Below are 21,022 nucleotides of genomic sequence, written 5' to 3'. Positions count from 1 at the left end.
GGTAAGCATTTTTAATATTGTGATAATATTATGAATTAGGTTAATTGAAAACAGATGTGAAAGGAAATACCTGGCTGTAAAGACTAATGCCTGTTTTAGTACGAAGGGTGCATGGCAACATCTTCTCCAGGCATGTGCTAAGGGCTACCGAAGGTCCTTTTTCAGCCATTATTGTTGCTAGAGAGAGAGCAAGGGGGAGTGAAGCAGGAGTAGTCCACCATTCTAATAATTTGCTACGTATTATATTATATAGTATATATTGCTGAATGGATTGTGTTTTGTAGAATTTGTGTGGTTGGAATAATTGTTTCCTGTAAAATGTTCTGTTTGGTTTGGCTGAAGGGTGAACCATTTTACTGTTTTTATTAACAGGAAGCCCTTCCTAAAGACAGGCAATCGCAGGAGGTGGACCAACAGAAAAACAGAAAAAGAGTGAATAACATAACAGAAAAAAGGAGAAAGAATAAAAAGAAAAAGCCACAGGCATGCAAAAACAAAAGTTTTCTAAACTGAAAAGGAAAACTATTTCCAGGTCATAGTGGAGAGGGAGGAGACAAAGCAAGCAGCCCTAGTGGGGTTTTTTTCCTCACATTCTTCACCACATTGTTTTTTAACCCCATTTTACTCTCATTTTACCCTTGTTTGCATGGCTAAAATGAGGGTGTGGACATAGTTACCTACCTTTTGAAAAAGTTGGAAAAAATAAATTCAATGAAAGAAACTTCTTTGAAACTATGTTTGTTAAGCATGGCTAAAATGAGGGTGTGGACATAGTTCTACCTTTGAAAAAAGTTTAGTATCTTGGAAAAGAAATACATTCTATGAAAAAAACTTGAACTGAGAAGCCACACAGACAGAAAGTTTTTTATACCACAACCCCAGAGGCTTTGGCTGTCTCCCATTCCCTCTGTGGTCTGTTAATCAAGCAATGGCCATGGTGAGTGGGGGGTGGGGAGATCCCAATGGGGGCACCAATGGGCTGGGGGGGGAGAAGGGCTACCTGAAGGGTGAGGAGGAAGAGGGCTCCCCCCAGGCTGGGGGCAGTGACATGGAGGCCGGGGACGATGAGAAGACCTGTGTGGTGGACTGTGTGGTGTGTGGGGACAAGTCCAGCGGGAAGCACTACGGTGTGTTCACCTGCGAGGGCTGCAAGAGCTTCTTCAAGAGGAGCATCCGCCGCAACCTCAACTACACCTGCAGGTGAGAGCATCTTGGGTGATGATGATGATGATGATGATGAAAGCATTCGATGAAATCTTAGGTTAAAGCAGTTTACACAGTAAAGGGGAACTCACCTCACCCACAACCAACTTGTAAGACCCCATCTAGGTACATCCTAATATGTTTCATGAGAAGTTATCTTAAATAACTTTTATATTTCATCCCGTAGTCTATTATGGATATCCCAACTGTACAAAGCAAATGGATGTATTAATGAATGTGACTCATTCATTAATACATTGTTGACTCTGTGCAGAGCTGTTAGAATGGTCCACAGCCGTGTGTTTACTGGATGTGTGGGTGTGTGACTCATCATTCATTTAACCGTGGGCTTGTTCATGAAATCTCTAAAGAGACTAACATACTTATACAATACCACATCATCAACAATCAACAACATGTAGGCTATTTAGATTTTCATAAAAGCATCATGCAGCAATTAAAACCTATGAATATAGTTTCCTATTGTACTAAATTGGATTGTTCATCATCATATTATAAATGATTATGTCGTGTTGTAGTGGGTTTTGCTATTTGCTTAACATAGTTTGTCGTATCTCACATAGGCCTGTAACATCATACATAATACATCATACATCATACAATAAAGTCCATTCATTCATTCATTCATTCATTCATTCATTCATTCATTCATACAAATCAACACAACTGGTTTAGAAATCAGAGATGATTGAAACATTTTAGCCAATGCTATCTAGCCATCCTTAGGACAATCACTCTGCCCATATAAAACATCCATGAGCATGATACAATATTTATGAGTCATGGAAAGAAACAGAGTGATGCACACTTATATTGTCGGATAAACCAGCTTATACTATACGTATGTACAGACTAGGCCTACATACATTCATGTATTACAGTTAAAGAGGCTTATTTTGTCTCCCATCTTGTTTATAACTGCAGCTTTTAAATCGGCCCTCTAGTCATATTTCTTATGCATTCAGAGTTAACCTAAAATTGCCTAGGATTTTTAAAATTCTTTACTTTGAAGTGATAGGATGTTATACAAAAGATCCCTGAGGGGAAGATATGTTTGGCTGCTTTGTAAATTGGCATAGTAGTTTACGAAATATCTTGAAATTCATTTCAGGTCGAATCGTGAGTGCCAGATCGACCAACATCACCGCAACCAGTGCCAGTACTGCCGCCTGAAGAAATGTTTTCGTGTCGGCATGCGCAAAGAAGGTACTCATCCATCCTGTCCAAAGTAGTGCATCACATTGGCCCCACAGAGCATGTAGCATGGATGTCCTAGTCTTATCATAGCTAAGCTTGGCAAGTGGGCCGGCTTGATGCCATGTACTTAGTTGCCTAATCTACCTGTCGTAAGTGAGGTAGAGGGATGCAGGACTGAGATACCTGCGTCCCTGAGCACCTGTCACATCTCTATCTAAACTTCCAGCTCTGGTGGGGATATCAGTCATGTAGCTATTTAGTCCCTTTGACTGAATGGTAAGATGTAGTGGGCTAAATGGTTATTTTACATTAACCATTAAGTGGTGAAGCTGTGTGAAGTTCGGTCTCATCTTATGATAAAAGTGCTATGTTCCACTGTGTCCCCCCCAAATTTAAAATCCTGGTTTTAAGACAATAATTCTATACTGAAACCAAAGTAATATTGCCCCCTCCCTCCCACCCTCCCCCACCCCCCACCCCCAATCCTAATGCCTTCCGGCCTTTCCTATACTCCACTCTCCTTCTTAACTACGAACCCCAACACTTTCCCCCTCTTCTGCTCCGTCTCCCCGATCCCCCTTGTTCCTCCATCCCCACTTCAGCAGTTCAGCGCGGACGCATCCCTCCCTCACACTCCAGCCTCAGCCCCACTGTCACCCCGGTTGGGGCCCCCGGTAGTGGAGTCGGAGTCGGAGGCGAGTTCTACAACAACAACGGCGGGCAACCCGTGTCTGAGCTCATCTCCCAGCTGCTTCGTGCCGAGCCCTACCCCAGCAGTCGCTACGGCCACCAGTACAACCAGCAGGGCCAGGCTACCGGCGCGGGCGGGTCCGTCATGGGCATCGACAACATCTGTGAGCTTGCGGCGCGTCTCCTCTTCAGCACCATCGAGTGGGCCCGGAACATCCCCTACTTCCCCGAGCTGCCCGTGTCGGAGCAGGTGGCTCTGCTGAGGCTGAGCTGGAGCGAGCTCTTCATCCTTAACGCCGCTCAGTCCGCCCTGCCCCTTCACATGGCCCCTCTCCTAGCCGCCGCGGGCTTCCACTCCTCGCCCATGTCGGCCGAACGGGTGGTCTCCTTTATGGACCAAGTGAGAGTGTTCCAGGACCAGGTGGATAAGCTGACGCGTCTGCAGGTGGACTCGGCCGAGTACAGCTGCCTGAAGGCCATCGCCTTGTTCTCGCCAGGTGAGTTGTCTGTGACATAATCCTAATAAATAAGGCTGCAAGCAGGCAGCCATGACCCGGGGTCCTAGCCTTTTTCCCCATTTTGCTTTCTTTCAAACATAACACCCTCATTTTATGAATCAGACAATTTAGTTTTGGTACAACACCCCACTAATCCCTCCCTGCCAAGGGATGGTGGTCTGAGGTCATGTTCTCACATGAAAGTCCGAATCGAGACCCGGCGCGAGTGGATGAGTTTGCAACATTGTTGCATAAATTATTTCTCTGATTTGCGTTCTCACAGCCCTTCGTGTAAACAAAGTAACATACGCAATCGAAGCAACAGACGTGGTAGTTGATTGGTCAGAAAAAAAAGAATTGCCCGTTGTCCCTCTCTTTCTCTTTTCCAGACCAACACGCGTGCGCTGTTGTTTTCCTATGGACTGCCTCGAGCAGCATTCTCACCGAAAGCGAAGCGAAGCAAAGTGATGCATGCGTCGTTTCTAACCGAAGCGAAACCACCCTTTTCAAGCGGAGCATCCGACGGGTATTTGCTCCGGGAGTTACTTCGAATGCGCGTTCTCACAGCTCCAAACGACGCAGAGCAAAGCGAACTTTATCCTAAACTCTGTTTCAAGTGAAGCAAATGTTCTAGTGAGAACACACCCTTAAATTGGTGGTGCCAGCGTTTGAACCCCAAGGGCACTAACCCCGTGGCAGCGTTAATTATAGGAACTAGGCCTATTTATTTTTGAGACACCATGTCAAGTGAACCTTTGGAAATCGTCATGAAATCTAACTTTTAGTTAACTAGCTGACTAGTTTTAATATCTTAAAATCAATCAAATATTGTTTGGCTGTGCATTATGCTATCTGTCATTTTGCTATTTTTGCTCACCTGTCCTGTACGCATTTAATGTGGAAATTACGGATGCATGACGGTGCTTGCTCTCGCTCACAGGTAATGTGGGGCTGGTGAGAGGCTTGATAAGCCTCATATAATTTCTATATCGCCATTAAATAAATATGTTGTGTTTCGGCTCAACGGTGAACTTGTGACATACTATTGTAATGAACCTGTATAAGGTGAGTTAATCCTCTTGGTGTTGTGGTTAGCGCAACCGGCGGTTATGCAGGAGATCGGGGTTCGACTCCCGCATTGGGGCGAGTTACACTTCCGGTTTCCGTTCGCTACATTGGTGTCAGAAGTGGGATGGGAGAAAGGCCATCTGAGAGCCGTGTCCATGTGAGAGACTTGGTATAGTGAAGCGGGAGGGCACGCTCTCCCGAATGGTGAGGATAGTGTAACGAACCTATATAAAGTCCGTTAGCAGCTCTACCAAGTGAATTCATTCTCTTGGTGTTGTGGTTAGCGTGGCCGGTGGTCATGCGTGAGATCGGGGTTCGACACCCGCATGGGGCGAGTTACACTTCCGGTTCCCGTTCGCTACGCTATGCAATTATTTTGGGGGAAAATCATAAAATGGTGGGAATCTAACCCAGTCTGCATGTATTAGCCTACCAACCATGGGGACTCTGTACTACGCTAGCCTCATGGCGGGTCTGGGGCTTGGTCAAATGGTCCAATATTGTGTCATTCGGCCACAAGTGTACACTATACCACCACAATTATGATACGTTTTGATGAAAAGGTCCGCAATTTTCAAGTCGTGCAAATGACCAAAATCATTTATTTTAGAAAACAATAATGATTTGTACGTTTTTTTTTTCTTCCGATTACGAAGGTGTTGAAGAGCCCACTCAATATAACAAAGAAGAATTTTAAGATCACTAAATACTGAATAATTTGTGAATTACATTCACCGTATCATCTGCTGTCCTGCTTTGTAGGCTACTGGTTTAGTGATGCATGTAAACAAACTTACATTTGAGGAAAAAAGTGTTCAAAAGCAAGGACTGTGTGATCATCTGATTATGTGTAGTTGTGTGTTTTAGCATGTTGATGTTCTATCAGCAAGTTTTGATATGGTAGTACATAGCAATGTTTTCTTTTTAGCTGCTAGATAGCTACCATGCGATGGTTGCAACGCATGTTTTGATTCAGAGCGTTTTTCTCCAATTCTCCGTTATAGGTGTGGCAACATTCATATAAGCGTATCTCCTTCAACTATTGTATAACACATCATTTGAAAGTTTACAATCTGCACTTTCATAGTCTGAAAGACCGTGCCCTACATGGGCCCTATTCCACGAAGGGCGATTAGAGACAATCCAGACTAGTTTTGATAATTCTTTGCTTTGCAACCAATCCTTCAGAACAAACGTGGTAGCGACCAGGTTTACAGGCTGGTTTCAGTAAGAAGTGTGTCAAAAATGTCTCACAGGCGAAACCTAAATCCTGACAACAACGACAGTTCCGTCAAGTGTCTTTTTGGAAATATTAGTTCCCACCTTTTACGAGATAGATTGATAGTTTGATAGTGTGCTAGATAGATACATACATACATACATGCATACATAGATAAAAAAGTGTAAAAAAATCGGCCTGTGTATCAACTTGCATCAGTAGTATCACAGTGGTGTGTTTGGCGCAGGGGTTAAGGCAGCCAGCAAGTTGTCCAAAGGTTGCTAGTTCGATTCTTGATTTAATTTAATGCCTGATCAAAATAGCAAAACTTTTGACCAATGTGCTTTTGACATACACACGATATTGAACGCTGATGCATCACCATAACAACAGAACAATCTAACACTGAGCGTCACTGTTATCCCAAAGTGCAGACATAACATTTCTCCCCCCCGGCAAGATTTCAAACATGAAATGTGAAGACAAAGGCCCAATCCCGATTCCCTTCCCTACCCCTACGGCTCGTTTTGGAGTGCCACTCGCTTTGGAGCCAAGACCTCTGAACAGAGCCACCAGGCATAGTGGTTGACATCTTCCCCTATGAAATGGGACAGTCCTTCAAGACCCTGATAGGTCATCAGTAGTGTCATAGAAAAGCATTGACACTCGCGATTCATTCACAACTTTTGAAAGTTTTACAGTCAACAGCTTTTACACGGGGGGTTTTGGATATCTCTTTTTATCATTCCATAAATCAGTAATACTGTCAACAGCCATACAAAGTAAATTTTCGCCATGTTTTTAGATTTATAATGTTACATGAATGATATATTAACAAATCCCATCTGTAAAAGCCTTCAGAATATAGATAGGAATAAAACTAGAAAGTTTGGTGTATGTAAGTGCAACTGAAGTGGAGATTTCTGGCTCAGAGAAAACTCATTTTTAGTAATATATAAGAGTTTGGTTTTTATTTTTTTATTTTTTTTATCCTTTTATTATGATGTATACAATGTTTACAATTGTCTGTCTGTATGTTACGGTACATGTGGGAATACGGTACATGTGGGAATACAGTACATGTGGGAAAACTAGGGTTAGGGTCATCACGTCGATTTGGTACATGCTGGCATGTCTAACCCTAACCCTAATCCTAATCCTATCCCTATCCCTAACCCTAACCCTAACCTTAACCGTAGCATTAGCTAATGTCATGGCATTAGCTAATGGGGATCCTAATAAACAAACAAACAAACAAACAGGTGACGAGGGTGGGGCTGGAGATGTTGAAGTGAGTCAGCACTGAAGGTGATGTAAGCTTGGCTTTGAGGGCCGCGCACAGCCTCAGTGCATGCCTAAGAACACACCCATGCAGGGTTCCCGCGGGGTCTTAAAAAGTCTTTCATCTTGGCGCTTAGGTGGCGTAGCGGGTTAAGCGTTGACCATGTAACCGCAGGGTCCCCGGGTTCGATTCCGGCCGAGGACATATCTTGCATGTCATCCCTCCTCTCATTCTCACCCATCCTTCCTGTCTAAAATCTCTACTCTGTCTGTCAATAAAAAAAGAAAAATATGACTGCCCCACTCAAAAAAATTACTTAAAAAAAATACTAAATAAAAAAAAGTCTTTCATCTTAGAATCTGAATTTTAGAGTCACATGGTCAGTCAGAGGAACACAAGACCTGTCAAAAACAGGTTCTGTGATCGCCGCTTCTTCAGGAGCATCAAGTGTGTCTGCCAGGGGGCCTCAGTCTGCGACAACAGCTCATGCAACATCGGGGATAATTGACCTGCGGACGACATTTGGGTGTACGTCAACCCTAAATGCAGAGGTGCTATGGGTGCTAAATACTGTAGCTAAATACCAACCCTAAAACAGCAACGATGGCATAGGTGAGCTTTTTAAAAAGATGTTCTGAATACCAATTAACCAGAACAGAGCAATCAATACATCACAAATATATAGGGATCATCACTCAGGCGTCACACCACAATCACAGAGCAATCGAACACTGATGCATCACCATAACAACAGAGCAATCCAACACTGTCAATCCATCACTGTTACCCCAATGTGCAGACATAACAATACAAAAGACTGGACACGCAAGTTAAGACTTTTCATTTCATTTCATTTTTCTGATTGGAAAACTGCATCTGCAGATGTTATATAGAGAGGAAGCACCAGTTGACTGTATACGTGGGGCGGATGTGGCGCAGGAGGTAGAATCATCTAATGATCGCAAGGTTCGCAGATCGGCGGTTCCAGCCCCGGCTGGCCACATGTCGAAGTGTCCTTGGTCAAGACACTGAACCCCAAATTGCTCCCAGTGAGCGGGCCGGTGCCTTGCATGGTAGCTTGCCGCCATTGGTGTGTGAATGTGTGTGTGAATGGGTGAATGAGAGGCCGGTGTAAAGCGCTTTTTATACGTAATGACATGCAGTATATTGTTGACCAAAGCCTAAACATGGGTTAGCTTCCTAGCTTCTAGGTTAGAGTATTGCACCCTCTTCTGGCTCAATAAAGTAAGTGCAGAGCACAGTCACAGGCCTTGTGGAAATGTGAGATTGTGCACTACACATTATGTACCCATGATCTTCATTTAGGTCAAGCAGACAATATAACATTTATTGAAACTTTACGTTTTCTTCGTTATTATTATTTTCCTCTCATTTGTACTTCTTCTGTAGCTTATACCAGTCTGTTCCATTATTCAATGCTAAGATAGATTCACTAGCCAGCCACCATCCGTTATATGTACGGATGAACACAACCATGGCTCATTATGTAAGCCTCCCCCTCAATCAAGTAGTGCTCCCTCCCTCCCACTCTGTCCTCACACCATCTCTCTCTATTTCCTCTTCTCCCTCTCTCTCAGATGCGTGTGGGCTGACAGACCCGGTCCACGTGGAGTCTCTGCAGGAGAAGGCTCAGGTGGCGCTGACCGAGTATGAGAGGATGCAGTACCCGGGTCAGCCCCAACGCTTCGGTCGCCTGCTGCTCCGTCTGCCGGCCCTTCGCGCCGTGCCCGCCAACCTCATCTCCCAGCTCTTCTTCATGCGCCTGGTGGGCAAGACGCCCATCGAGACGCTCATCCGCGACATGCAGCTTTCCGGAAGCTCCATCAGCTGGCCGTATGTCCCGGGACAGTAACCCCAAGGAGGGAGGTCTCCGACCTGGGGCAGTGACGACAAGGGACGACGCATACTCCTCTGACTCATCACGATCCATGTGTGTGATTCTAGTGCCAGCTGGGATGTCATACATACTGTACTGTCCCCATGAATCGAGCTCTGTCCATACGTAACAGCCTAGAGAACAGCTGGGCCTTTGGCCAGAACACCGGCACACCTACGGTGCCCCATTCTGGCGGTTCTGAGCCAGCCATGCCATCCACATACCATAGTGACGAAAGGACACCACACAATATATGCAGTACTGTCCTGCCAATGAAGGTTATTGGAACCGTGTCTATTTTGCCACTTATCCTCACCGGCAAACGACTTTCTACTTCTAAAATCTAACTGTGATGGTGTGTGACAAGTAAAGGCAGAGCTGTGCAGATTACACACATTGTGACACTGACAGGAATGTGGAGAACTTTGGATGAATGAGGTGAACGTTCTAACTCAAGGTCAAAGTTGTAGTTTATTTTTTGGTCCTTTGTCCTTTAACTTGTAGGACCTTCACCGTAGAAGATGTTACTCCATATTGCTTTCACCACCTGCCCCTTCAGACCTACTAACACCAAATGGCAGGAGCTCTGGACATGGACATGGGCTGAAATGGAACTGGAATATCATCAAACTCTTATCATCTATTATAGTAGATCAGCCAGGCATACTGAATTAGCCTAAGTGGAAAGGGCGAACAGATGGATTAATTTGACTGTTGCTATTTGCATAAAAAAATGAAATGTGAGCAATGTATGAAAAATACATGAATAGGGCTCTCACTGTTGTTGTATTGGTTAATCTTACAAAAAAAAGCCAAAATCACATGAAAATGGACAGATACTGTATCTCTCACAAGACATAAGAATGCTTTGAGCAGATTTCTCCATCATGTAACATCTTGTCTTTGTACAGTTGTTCACCACAAGCCGCCTTCTTTTCAATGACTGCCTTTTATTCAGTATGATTTGGTATGAACACTTCTCTATGAATTCTAGAAGGAATATAGTGCTCCAAAATCATTCATAATGGACACATTCTTTAAGATCCAAAACAGCACTGGCTTTGTTTTTAAACTTTCGATACAGATCGATATTTCAACTCAAACTAAATTAATGCAGCTGATATGTAAATGACAGGCTGATTGTTGAAAGAAGAATGTTCTAAAAAAAAATCATTCTGTGAGGTGGGAGGCATGTATTGAATCAAAATGTTTCGGCCAAATGCTTCACCTATGACAAATGAACTAGTGGAATACAAAGAGCAAATACAGATGGTACTTCCAAAATGCCAAGAAGTTACATCAGTGATGAATTATCATGTCAACTTAAGCTATCAGAATTGTACATATACGGTTGATGTGGGGAACCTCCAGAAATTGTATTGTAATGTAAAACCTTTTTTGAGGCGAAAGTCCTGCTGCATGTCACAACTTTATTATCTGTTTTAATTCAAGTTTCATCTCAACATGATGGGTTAGACAAATGTGTCTTTCTTTTGTAATGTTTGGCTCTCTGGTTCTTTAAAAAAAAAAAAAAAAGTATATTGATATTTTACATGAAAATACCTCTGCCATCCCTTGAGATGTAAAAAAAAAAAAAAAGACACGACGAGTCTCTGTGACAGTTAAAACTGACACTACATAGGTGCAGAACAAAGTGCTACTTTTGAGCCAATGTGTTCCCATCACGAAGTATCTCAGTAACTCACTGCACTAAACTGAAGTGGAGGCTATGATGCCAAAACATCACACTACCTGTGTGTGTGAGAGAGAGAGAGAATAGGTCCAATATCCTAGCAGAGACTAGGAATTACCTCATGCCCTGAGGGGATATCCTAAATGTGGGATAACCTAACTTATCACTCAACACACCGTGTCACCAATCATATCTACAAAAGATAAAATGTATGATTCATGTTTTACTATCTTTGTGTTGCTGAGTTCTTATGTTTTGGAATTTTCATGTGTATGAAAGCGTTATTAAAAGGCCAAAAACCACAAGGTGAGCACGTTTTTTTATTTATTTCCCTTGTTTTTAAATCCATGAATTACAGTTAAACCCTTGCCATTTTTCTCATCAGAATACTGTCATAGTGGCAACTATTGCTTTTAAGAGAGACATATCTACTGCTTCCTATAAAATAGTTCAATGACCAGTTTTCTTCTTTTTTTATGTTGTATAATTAAACTGTCATCAATTACACTTTGACTTAATTGTTGTATTCCTTCTCATTATTTTTATTCTACCATCTTGGTCTACCTTTTATGTTAAATTACCTTGGTAAAACAAAGGTTCAAACATTGCACCTGATGCAGTTGCTTAGTGAATCTGGCCCCATGTAGCTACACAAATACCACAGTACTACAATGTAGATACCACAGTACAGTCTGACAACAATGAACAAACGATTATAAAGATCACAATAACACTTAATCAGAATCAGTCAATCAAACAAGAACAGAACGAGACAAAACATGAAAATCACAACAGAAATACACCAAAATAATTATCTTGAAAAATAAGAATTAAGCAAAAAGTAAAAATACTAAAACAAAAATATATTAACGGGGTGTATAGCAAGAATATGGTTTTTTGAAAAGGAACTTAAAGGGATAGTTCACCCAAAAATGCATAATTTCTTACTCTTTCACATACCTTAGATGTATGTTGACCAGTAGTGACCATCTGTGAACCTTCTGTCATTCCATTTGCCATAGCAGCTGAGACCGAGCATATACAGTAGCTTCAGCTGTTTAATATGGATTCTCAATCTAGCCCAATAGATTGTCCAAATAAACATACTTAAACTATCTAAAAACAAAAGTAACTTTACCATTTGCCGATAAGATAAGATTTTTTATTTTAATTTTATGGCTATAAAGAAACAATACGTTTCAGAACTACTATTTGTACTAGCTACGGTTTTCACAGAACCTTGAAAAGAATACTAAGAACATCTTGCCAGTGTATCTGAAATTACCAAAAATAATGATGTCACCTTTATGAAAAAGATATATACAGTTTGGGAACATGCTGCATATACCAGTTCAGTTCGCCTACCGCAATAACAGGTCAACGGAGGACATACAAGCAACACTTACGCAAGGATGCTGTTCATTGACATCAGCTCAGCATTAAACATCATCATCCCCTCCAAGTTGGTCACCAAACTCATAGGGCTTTCACACCGGCAAAGAACACCTCCGAACGTTGGCGCTGTCTGGCGAACGAGCCCGCGTTCAACGCTCGTTCGGAGGTTCCCAAACGCGAACGCGAACCGGCACGGTTCTTTGCCGGTGTGAAAGCCCTATCAGTGACCCAGTATCAGCACCTCCCCCTGCAACTGGACCCTAGACTTCCTAACCAACAATCCCAGCTCGTGGTGTCATATCCTGTAAGACTGGATCGACAGTCAGCTTCGTAGGACATGATTGAAGATAGTACAGAGATGTTGGTTGATTCAGCAAAGGCCATTGTCATAGTTCTTCACTAGACGCTTGATGTGGAACAGTTTTTGTCTCAGCTCTTTGCTCTGTTGCTTCTTGGCCTGATAGTCTGGCGTCTGCAAAGGAGAAACAGACCTCAAATGTTCAATCATGACGTCAGTCTGACAAGGTGTTTACAGTAGCAGCAGCATCATTTTACATGCTTAAAACAAAGATTACACTACAACATATTTATAATTATGTCATCATAATATTGTAATAACCCTGTATACGGCCTGTTAGTATCTCCACCGAGGGAATTAAATTGAAACGTAACTTTTGGGGCAGTAGCTAGCTAGTGTGGCCAGTTGGCAAACGGAAGGGTGTGATTTTGATCCCTGCTGAGGGAGCAGTGGGATGGTGACCCGACCGTATGTGCCATCAGAGAGGCATTAGTCCATGTGAGAGATATTGTGAAGCACGAGGAGGGCACGCTCTCCTGAACGGAGGGGATAGTGTAAGGAGCTGTATAATTAAGCAATATCACATGAGAGGGAGTGTGTTATGCTGAATATCAGCACGGCTGTGATTCGGTCGTAGGTACGACCTCGAGTGTGATATTGCTTTTATACAACAGTTCTACAGCGTGATTTATTAGTTAACAGTAATAAGCGACAACAGATTATGATTAGTTTTTTTTATTTAATCATAAAAATAAACAAAAAATAGTTCTGCAACTGAACTTCAAATGAACTGTTGCCTAGTAACCTGAACACAAACATGTAGTCTAATTAACGGTCATTTAGTAGAACATCTGTCCGGCGGAGTGATACATATAGTTAAAGGTCCCAGTGCTGTTATACTGTATATCAGCACTCATGGAATGCCTCTTGTCCAATCAAATTACTTGGTCGGAACTAACTGTTGTATAAGGCTTGTTAGCATCTCCACCAAGGGAGTTAACCCTCTTTGGGCAGTAGCTAGGGTGGCCGGTTGGATGGTAAGCGGAGGGTTGTGAGTTTAATCTCCGCTTTAGGCAAGCTACTCTGCTACTCTGCTGTGCTACTATCCTGTGGTTCGCTACAATATTATGTTCCTTAAATCACTCACTTAAGAAAAACATGTGGGATTATATAAGGGAGTGCTTAATGTAGGTCTTTTACAGGTAAACATGGAACAGGAGCGATTCTCACTCACCCGCTTCAGGTCCTTTAGTCGGCTATATTCATCAGCCACTCCCTGAGACACATAGATTGTAACATCAGTTCCTTTGCAATATTTAAAACAAATACACACAGCCTAGCCTGATATATTGTATTAATTAAAGATTTGAATAGGAGCTCAATGTATCCTGTAATTGTTTGATTTCAAATCCAAACTGTTGGAGTATCGACCTAGAATAAGACAAAATGCTTCCTCTTTCCAATACTTATGGAGGGCACTGTATATTTCTTTATGTATTGTATTTCTATAGTTTTTCATTGCTAGTCAAGCTGAACAGGTTACTCCTTAACTGCTCCTCCTGAGACATCTTCTGTCCCTCAGCACTGCGTCTCCTAAAGAGACCCGCTTTCCCCTCTACTGTGTCCCTAAAAACTTATATTGCCCCCCTTGTACTGTTTCTCTGTTTCTCCAGTGTCAACATTTTTTACAAATAAAAATAAAAAACTAGGTTTAGAAGAAGGTGATAGAAGAAGGTTTTTCCTTCTATCAATGGCCCCCGGGCCTGAGCTGGATTACTCTTCCTGCTACGACTGGTGGATTGATGATTCACTTGCTTAGTATTCAAATGTATTGATTGTAAGTCGCTTTGGAATAAGGCGTCTGCTAAATGCCAAAAATGTAAATGTGTATGTATTTCAATAGTTTTTCATTGCTAGTCAAGCTGAACAGTCTCCCCCTTCACCTGGTACTTCAGCGTCCCTTCCTCCAGCGTGTCCAGCTCTCTGCTCAGCTTGTGCATCTGGTCGCTGGTGTCGTCCATCTCTGCACACAGGCTCTTGTAGTGCGCCAGGTCTGAGTCAAACTCCCTTTTATACTGGCGACGCTGTCTGTCTGACGTTATCTGTGGGTACTTGCTACGGAGGAATGTTACAAAAAGGACAAACAAGTTAAACTCCAATAGTGTTTTCAGTCACATTCCTCCTTTATATGAAGAGTGAAGCATCTTAGAACAATAAGGCTGTCACTATCACAAGTTCTCTTATCTGGCCTCTTCATCCCATTGGCACATGGCATGGCTATATATATTTTTTTTTACATACTGAAAAATAGACAGTATATTGATATAGTAGGTTTAGGTTAACGTATATGACCCACCTGTGCCAGTGGTCACGTTGGTCCTGATCCAGTTCATTGCCAGTATCCCCCCCAGTGGTGTAGCCAGTCTCATACGGGGACTCCTCCTCCAGTGGGGGGGTGTAGTCCTGTTCCCTCTCGATAGAATGGGGGGGCTTCTTCAGGCTGTCAGCCTCCTCTGATTGGCTAGAGCTTACCATGGTGTTCTGGTACAGGGGCTCTGGAGCCACACGCTCATTGGTGTTCCCTTGGCAACTAGAGACACAATATCAATCAGTCAGTGAGGCTCAGCTTAATACAATACTGGGTACATAGCATCTTCCTTATCGTCTTTATCTTTTTTCCTAAACATTATATGGGCTTCAAATACTGCTGGAACAGTTGTGCACATTTGCACAAGTTGCACATTTGCGAGACAGACAAATATCAGTTTTTAATGTTATGTTTTTATTCAAATACATTAATTTGTAAACTGTTGTGAAATCATTGCGGTTTAAAATGTTTCCTAGTTTCTAACCAGGCTTTACAACTACGCTACTCATTACCTACAAGGAGACATTGGATATGCACTGTCTCGGCAAGGACTAATCACTTTAGACTAGGACTAATCACTATGCAAGGACTAATCACTTTAGACTAGGACTAATCACTATGCAAGGACTAATCACTTTAGACTAGGACTAATCACTATGCAAGCCTTAGGATTACTAGAATTAGTCCTAGTCTAAAGTGATTAGTCCATTGCAAGGGTTAATCACTCTGAGCCTCCAGGGTTAGGCACTCACACATTGCCATTGTAGGTCCCCTCACTGTAGATGCTGACAGACACAGCACTGTTCTCTGCTCTAGAGAGGTCAGGGACGGCCCTCTCGAATAGGACTAGAGGGGGCGGCTGCTGTGTGCTTCGCCCGTCTGCCACATGGTTCACCTGAAACAACATACCGTCATTGGTCACCATGAATTACAGTACATACTTCAAACATTTGGTTGGCATTTCTGTGTTCTGCCTTCAAACTGAATACCCGATTGTAAATCAAGAATTCCCTTATTAACTAGAGAGCCTAGGTAGGAGGACGCTTAACATTGATCTTCACATAAAGAGTGTTTTGTACTTTAGTATTTCCCGGTTTACTACGGTACTCATCAACCACATGAGCAATAAAGAGCAGGACATGCAGGGTAACTGTAGATTGTCAATGGGTCCTCAACAGTACACTGAACTCACAAGCCCTCTTCACAAGAAAAATGCTTTCTCTCTCACATCCGAGTGCACACGCATGCACATTGCACACACGCACGCAAGCACACACACTCTCTATTACACATTGCCATGGCTGGCATGAGTCATAGTGGGACACACTGAGAGAAAATTAAAAGGGACTCCAACATCCATCAAAGATGGTCGACGGACATATCCTGCATGTCATCCCTTCTCTCTCTCTCACCCATCCTTCCTGTCATAATCTCTACTATATCTGTCATTAAAAAGAAAAATATGAGTGGGACTGCCCCACTCAGAAAAAAATAACTTTGTCGACAAGTATGCAAGACTAACAGGCCCTTCCTCCAGCTGCCCAGGATGATCAGTGTCTTATCTGTCAGACTTTCTCTTAGCAGGAAAAGCACCAGTCAATGGCACTCCGGGGAAGGAGGCACACAGAATCTCCCTGAACTGCTTTCTGCATGAGTAGAAGGGTTGTATATATATGAGAGGTTGAAAGAAAGTGTCTGTATCACCAGGTAACAGAGAGATAAAAAATAGAACAATTTCATTTGTGGTCTTTCCAAACCTTAGAGAAAAAAGCATGTGCGCAATAAAATAAACCAGATATTTTTTATTCATACTTTTTATTAACACCACCTGTGTTAATAGTGCCTTCTTTCACACTCATTGCACTTTATAAGACATATTATAAACAGTCATTACAGACCAGGTCCCCTTATAGCTTTTATTAGGCTTATAAAGATGCATTACACACAGCATAATGTTCTGTAGACGATATAACACGACATGTACTGAATGCCCTGGTGAAGTGATTGCATCATAATCGAAGAATACCATGACAACGAAGCTGTCTGAGCAGAAACATAGTAGTAAGTTTGTATTGAAAGCTTGATCGGAGACTAGTAGTTATGAGACTAAATGTTAATTATTTTAACAAATTTTTGAGCGTGACAAAATATTTTTATTTGATATTCGAGATGCATCTTGCCCACCCAATCAAAAGTGAAGGGGGTGTGTTTGAATGTTTAACCTCATATTTGCATTTACTGTAGGTTCATATACTATACATTTTGCCTATATAGCGATTTTGCACTGCCCATAGTCACCACCGGCTTTGCTAACGCTCTTTACAAATATTGGCGTAAAACAAGCTAATATTGTAGGTTCTGATGGGGTAAGACAGTTGAACGAAAAAGTCCCCAAAAAAGTCAAAAAAGTTATGTACCAAGGAAATGTAGGCTAAAAAAAGCAATTTTGGCCAATTTTCACTAACACCTTTTGTGTGAAATAAAGGTGTACTAGTGCTTTGCAGACTGAATGATTTAATGCTGTATACTATAGAGGTTTGCAGCAACACTGAGGCGACTCAATGTTTTCCATTATACATGAGACATACATTATATATGCCTTCCTGCAAGGCAAGCAACCCATTGCAACGAGAGGGTGCCTTTCAACAGTTTCTTCTTTTCTAATAGCTTTGATTAACACACTTTGTTTGGCTATTTAGATTGAGTGTGTGAATAAAAAAATAAAAAAAACACAACCACGTCCATGTAGGTAGCGTGTGCAGTACAGTTGCTCAATTCTGAGATTCTCAGATTGGAAAACACCTTCTTGAATCACTACACAGTAATAAAATGACTTGATTACTTGACAACACCTTTCATGTCACAATAGCGCTGTATAAGACTGTTTTTCTCAGTTTGCACAGCATGCCTATGATCAGTTGGCTAGTTAATGATCAACCAGAGTGAAACCAGGTGTGCCATAGACAAACACCTGTTGGTCCTTGAGACATTCCCACATGACACAGACATTCTAACACCTACGCTACAACACTATTGGGGCTTTCACGTTAACAAAAAGTGATTGATGTGGATACAATACATCAGTATCATCACAGTGTAGGGTGAAAGCCCATACAAATATCCCACCATGGGGCCACGTTAAGCCTACTATCCCTGACATCATAATAATGTGTTTCAAGCACTGTCCTGAGATGTGATATCTCCACTAAGTTACACTTATAAAGAGGTTTCCACCCCTGTAGCTTTTATTGTGCCAGAACGATCGCAAGGATCAGGGTTAGGGTTAGGGTTAGGGTTAGAATCCTTGCGATCGTTCTGGCTCGTAGGGCCTAACCCTAACCCTAACCCTAACCCTAACCCTAACGAATTACTAAACCGAGGGAACGAATTACTAAACCGAGGGAACGGATTACTAAACTGAGGGAACAGATTTACTAAATCGAGGGAACGGATTCACACATCAAATATTTTTTTTCTACCAGGTGACCCCAGGGGGGCTCCGTAGAAATTAGATACATGTGGATAATGTTATAAATAAAGTAATAGCAACCACATTATATATCTTTTGTAGAAATGTGATGTTAGTAAACTCTATACTCCAAGAAACTGTCTACTTACCCAGTCTTGGACATCCTGTCCCTCTGAGGCCCTGACCAGCGGCTGGTCCCAGTAGATGTTGGGTTTGCCATGATGCCATATCTTACTGCGGGTTTTGTAGGCATAGTATGCAGCTATTGTCAGTGCCACCACAACAAAGATGCCCAACACTAATGCCACTGCCTGAAACAGGGAAACGGTGTGTAAATGAGTAAAGTCAATGCCTGTATTCCAGTACTGCTCATCTCTGCCTGCTGCATGCATACATGTAACGTTCAAGTACTGTTAAATATTGGAAATGATCAACATTGATTTCAGTGATTTACATCATCAGTTCAATTAAGAAGCAACCTTGGAGAGAAACAGGGAAACATTTCACAACAAAACAATAGACCTACAGGTTTAACAAACAAAGCTCTGGATTTCAGTTACAGTATCCTACCTCCTCAGGGTCCATGTAGCAGTAGTGTTGGAGATACTGGGTGTACATGGGGAAACCCCCAGGGAACCCCGCTCCGATACTGCTGGGGCTTCCCTGCATGTTCTGGCACATCATCAGCATAGGGTTGTAGAGCATGCTCTGAGAGCTCTGGGACATGGGGTTGACCCCGATCACAAACACAATGTCAATGATACCCTGGAGGACCGCCAGGACTATGTTGCAGATGAACACAGTCAGGTAGAACCGACGACCCCGCATGGCCCATGACCGCGAGAAACTCGCAACAAGGAACCCCAAGGACACCAGGAAGTTAATGGCCGCCATGGAGATCATAGCCGACTTGGCAGAGTATGGGGTCATGTAGGAACTCGAGTAGCCATAGCTGCCTCCGTAGTAGCCTGAGCCACTACTGGCACTGCCAGACCCTGTCCCGTAACCCCCTATTCCTGCTCCATGCATGTCCCAGACTAACGTGGAGGCCACACAGGCGAAAATGAGAAAGCACATGATGACAGTGGTTCCCTCCATGGTTTTGACGAGTCCAGGTGGGGAGAACCATTTGTAGAAATGCTGTGGCCTCTCCTCCATGTAGAAGGAGTCAGGCGGTGGAGGGTTGTTAGGGTGGCTGTCGTAGTTGTTCACTCGTGTTGAGTGGACGCTCCTGGGGGGGTAGAATCCATTGGAGGTAGCGCTGTAAGGGGGGCTATACACAGGCGGGCTGTCATAGTGCCGCGCCTCATACATGATTCAGTGAGAGGGAAGGCCTGCGAAATCAGAAAATATAGTATGTCACCTTTATCATAATAATGATAGTATATAATCATTTGGTGTAGGACCCAAGAGTTGTTGGTGGTCAAAAACAATAGGCACTTCTCCTGTACATAGTGTATGATACAGATACATCACATTATATTACAACCAATTAGAATGACATGTCTTGTCAAGTGTCTTTCCCCCTCTGTGGTGTGTTCCCCCAATCCACTCTCTTGATATTGGTTGCCAATGTGCCCTCTACCTTAGCGACTCACAACTCATCAGTGCACGGCAACTCAACCCCATAGGCCTCAATAATTCATTGTGACATCAGAAGCCAGTGGGTGCAGTCATGCGTGGTGTTTTAACTTTCCACAAGGTGCACCACTCACTGTGCACTTCTAGTTTGCTATACTTCTTTCGGCCACGTATTTACATTTACATTTTTGGCATTTAGCAGACGCCTTATTCCAAAGCGACTTACAATCCAATACATTTGAATACTAAGCAAGTGAATCATCAATCCACCAGTCGTAGCAGGAAGAGTAATCCAGCTCAGGCCCGGGGCCATTGATAGAAGGAAAAACCTTCTTCTATCACCTTCTTCTAAACCTTTAGTTTTATCATCATGTGTCCTGTTTGTAGACCATGTGATGAACAGTGATGAACTACAATATAAATCTCACAGGTAATGATAGTGACTATGCAAACTTGTCACTCCTCAAACCAGAGTACAGGAGCTCGTGAGTGCATACTAGGGCTGCACGATTTGGGGAAAAAATCGAATTGCGATTATTTGGACAGATATCGCGATTGCGATTAATTTGCGATTATTATTTTTTAAAATAGCAAAAAAAAAAAAAAAAAAAAAAAGGAAGTTTTTGTAAAGTGTGGCCATATCTCCGGCTAGGAAGGTCGTATCAACGTGCAGTTTGTTTGTACGTCTTCAGGGGACTTAGAGGCTCCCTCCTCTAGCACCCCCACAGCCCGAGCTACGAGTGAAAGAACTAAACTTACATTGGGTTGCTTTAAAGTTGGGTTGCTTTAAAATCAAGCTTCAGATTAAAACATGTGATGGAGCATTACTAACCTGACTCAGGTGGTTTGTTTCACACAACCATCTAGGAAAGCTTAATTGGAAGCTGTTTGGAAAAGGGCAGGTACTTTCACGTGCGATGTTGTTGGTGTGCGTTCATTGACATTGACGTTCATTGACGTTCATGTTCATTGTTGACGTTCATTGTTGACGTTCATTGACGTTGACGTTCATTGACGTTGAATCCGACGCGCTGTATGACGTATCCCATACGGGTAGTGGTGGTCTAGTGAGTTGGACTTGTGATCGGAAGGTTGTGAGTTCAAATCCCGCCTGAAACCACACCACTACTAGTGTGCCCTTGAG

At 42.7% G+C, this 21,022-nt stretch overlaps 2 protein-coding genes across 3 annotated transcripts; one reads left to right on the top strand and one right to left on the bottom strand.

Moving 5' to 3' along the window:
• Positions 1–928: 928 nt before the first annotated feature.
• nr2f6a (nuclear receptor subfamily 2, group F, member 6a) lies at positions 929–11,856 on the top strand (the record flags this gene model as incomplete). Of its 2 annotated transcripts, none has more annotated exons than XM_080542786.1 (4): positions 929–1,200; positions 2,336–2,430; positions 3,024–3,608; positions 8,776–11,856. In XM_080542786.1, 4 exons carry the CDS (start codon positions 929–931, stop codon positions 9,048–9,050), a joined length of 1,227 nt encoding a protein of 408 aa, XP_080398912.1. In that variant the 3' UTR covers positions 9,051–11,856. The 2 variants fall into 2 exon arrangements, with proteins under 2 accessions (XP_080398912.1, XP_080398913.1); XM_080542787.1 differs by having other exon boundaries at positions 1,021–1,200; positions 3,027–3,608.
• A 633-nt stretch (positions 11,857–12,489) lies between these two features.
• On the bottom strand, positions 12,490–19,611 carry LOC308168343 (occludin-like; the record flags this gene model as incomplete). Its single annotated transcript, XM_080542903.1, has 7 exons — positions 12,490–12,634; positions 13,695–13,736; positions 14,404–14,575; positions 14,817–15,050; positions 15,581–15,723; positions 18,447–18,608; positions 18,868–19,611. 7 exons carry the CDS (start codon positions 19,609–19,611, stop codon positions 12,533–12,535), a joined length of 1,599 nt encoding a protein of 532 aa, XP_080399029.1. The 3' UTR covers positions 12,490–12,532.
• Positions 19,612–21,022: the final 1,411 nt, after the last annotated feature.

Source organism: Nansenia antarctica (assembly GCF_963989245.1).
Source record: "Nansenia antarctica genome assembly, chromosome: 12".
Lineage (NCBI taxonomy): Eukaryota > Metazoa > Chordata > Actinopteri > Argentiniformes > Microstomatidae > Nansenia > Nansenia antarctica.
Note: the sequence above shows the minus strand (reverse complement) of the source record. Positions and strands in the feature narration are given on the sequence as shown.